Consider the following 1,686-nt stretch of genomic DNA (forward strand, 5'->3'; position numbering starts at 1 on the left):
AGAAGGAAGCCCGCTGGGGGCTGGGGGGGGACTATGGGGCAGAGAGACCGCCCCCGCCTCAGCGCAGCCCCTCCGCCCAGACCACCATCATGGCCGTGGAGTTCGACGGGGGAGTCGTCATCGGGGCCGACTCCCGCACCACCACCGGGTGAGGGGCGCCGCCGGTGATGTCATCGGTGATGTCACCGCGGGGGGCTGTGGGGTTGGCGGCAGCGGGGGGGGGGGCGCCAGATGGCCCCAGGCGTGGGGGTGTCACCGGTGTTGTCGCAGGCAGCCTGTCACCGTGATGTCACCCCCCCGAACCTTTGCAGGGTGTCCCAGGTGCCACCCGTTGTCCCCAGACCCTCTGCTGTCACCGTGACACCTGTCACACCGTTGTCACCCGGCGCCTGTCACCATGATGGCACCTGACGTCACCCTGATGTCACCGCCGCCGCGTAGGGGTGGTCCCGGGGTGTCACCAGGTGTCCCTGAACCCTCCATGGTCATGGCGAGGCGGTTGTCACCCGGTCCCTCCTCACGGGGCTTGTCACCCCTATGCCACCCGTGACGTCACTGCGATGTCACTTGCAGACGATCGGGACCCCCGTCACGGGGTTGTCACTGTTGGGACCCCCCCCAAAAACCGTAGGGGGGTTCTGGGGTGGGGCGGGGCTGTCGCAGTATTCGCCATGATGTCACCGCAGGTCGTACGTGGCCAACCGGGTGACGGACAAGCTGACCCCCGTCCACGACCGCATCTTCTGCTGCCGCTCAGGCTCTGCCGCCGACACGCAGGCGGTGGCCGACGCTGTGGCCTATCAGCTGGCCTTTCACAGGTACGCGCCGTGATCTGTGGGGCAGGGAGGAGGTGCGGGACAGGCGCCGCGGGTCTCAGCCCACACGTTCTCCCTGTCCCACAGCGTGGAGCTGGAGGAGCCGCCCCGGGTGCGGACGGCCGCTCGTCTCTTCCAACAAACCTGTTACCGTTACCGGGAGGAGCTCAGCGCCGGCATCATCGTGGCTGGCTGGGACCCACGCCGGGGGGGGCAGGTGGGGGGGCCTCTGCCCCGTAGCACTCTCTTCTGCCCCATAGTATTCTTTTCTGTCCTATAGCATCACCTTTTCTACCCTACGGTGTCTCACTCTGCCCTAAAACGTCACGTTCTGCCTCCTAGCATTCCTTTCTCTGCCCCATAGGGTTCATAGGGTTCTCTTTTCTACCCTATAGTGTTTCACTCTGCCCTACAGCATCTTCTTTTGCCGCCTAGCGTCTTTCGCTCTGCCCCATAGTAGGGCCCTGCCTCATAGCACGGGGCCTTCTGCCCCATGGCATCCCCCCTTCTATCCTGTAGCACTCCCTTCAGCTTTACATATCTCTCTGCCTCACAGCATCACCTTTGAACCCCATAGCCCCCCCCAACCCCCCTAAAATGTATGTGGTGCTGATGGGGGGGCTCCTCCTGCGTTCCCCTGCCCCATAGCCCCCCCTCTCTGCCCCATAGACCCCCCTGACCACCCGCTGTGCCCCCTAGGTGTACGTGGTGCCAATGGGGGGGCTCCTCCTGCGGCAGCCCTTTGCCGTGGGGGGGTCAGGCAGCTCCTACATCTATGGGTTCCTGGATGCCGCCTTCCGCCCTGGGATGACCCGTCCCCAGTGCCAGGATTTTGTTGCCCGTGGTGGGTTTGAAGGGGTTGGGGGGGCTG

The 1,686-nt window shown here is 65.0% G+C and overlaps 1 protein-coding gene across 1 annotated transcript in view; it reads left to right on the forward strand.

Moving 5' to 3' along the window:
• LOC104834307 (proteasome subunit beta type-6-like) overlaps positions 1–1,686 on the forward strand; it is a 22,742-nt gene that overhangs the window by 5,926 nt on the left and 15,130 nt on the right. Inside the window, exons 3-6 of the mRNA XM_010571496.1 lie at positions 3–148; positions 687–818; positions 903–1,032; positions 1,515–1,663. Coding sequence (XP_010569798.1) covers positions 3–148; positions 687–818; positions 903–1,032; positions 1,515–1,663 — 557 coding nt within the window. The remainder of the gene's footprint in view (positions 1–2; positions 149–686; positions 819–902; positions 1,033–1,514; positions 1,664–1,686) is intronic.

Source organism: Haliaeetus leucocephalus, unplaced genomic scaffold (assembly GCF_000737465.1).
Source record: "Haliaeetus leucocephalus isolate CR32 unplaced genomic scaffold, Haliaeetus_leucocephalus-4.0 Scaffold333, whole genome shotgun sequence".
NCBI lineage: Eukaryota > Metazoa > Chordata > Aves > Accipitriformes > Accipitridae > Haliaeetus > Haliaeetus leucocephalus.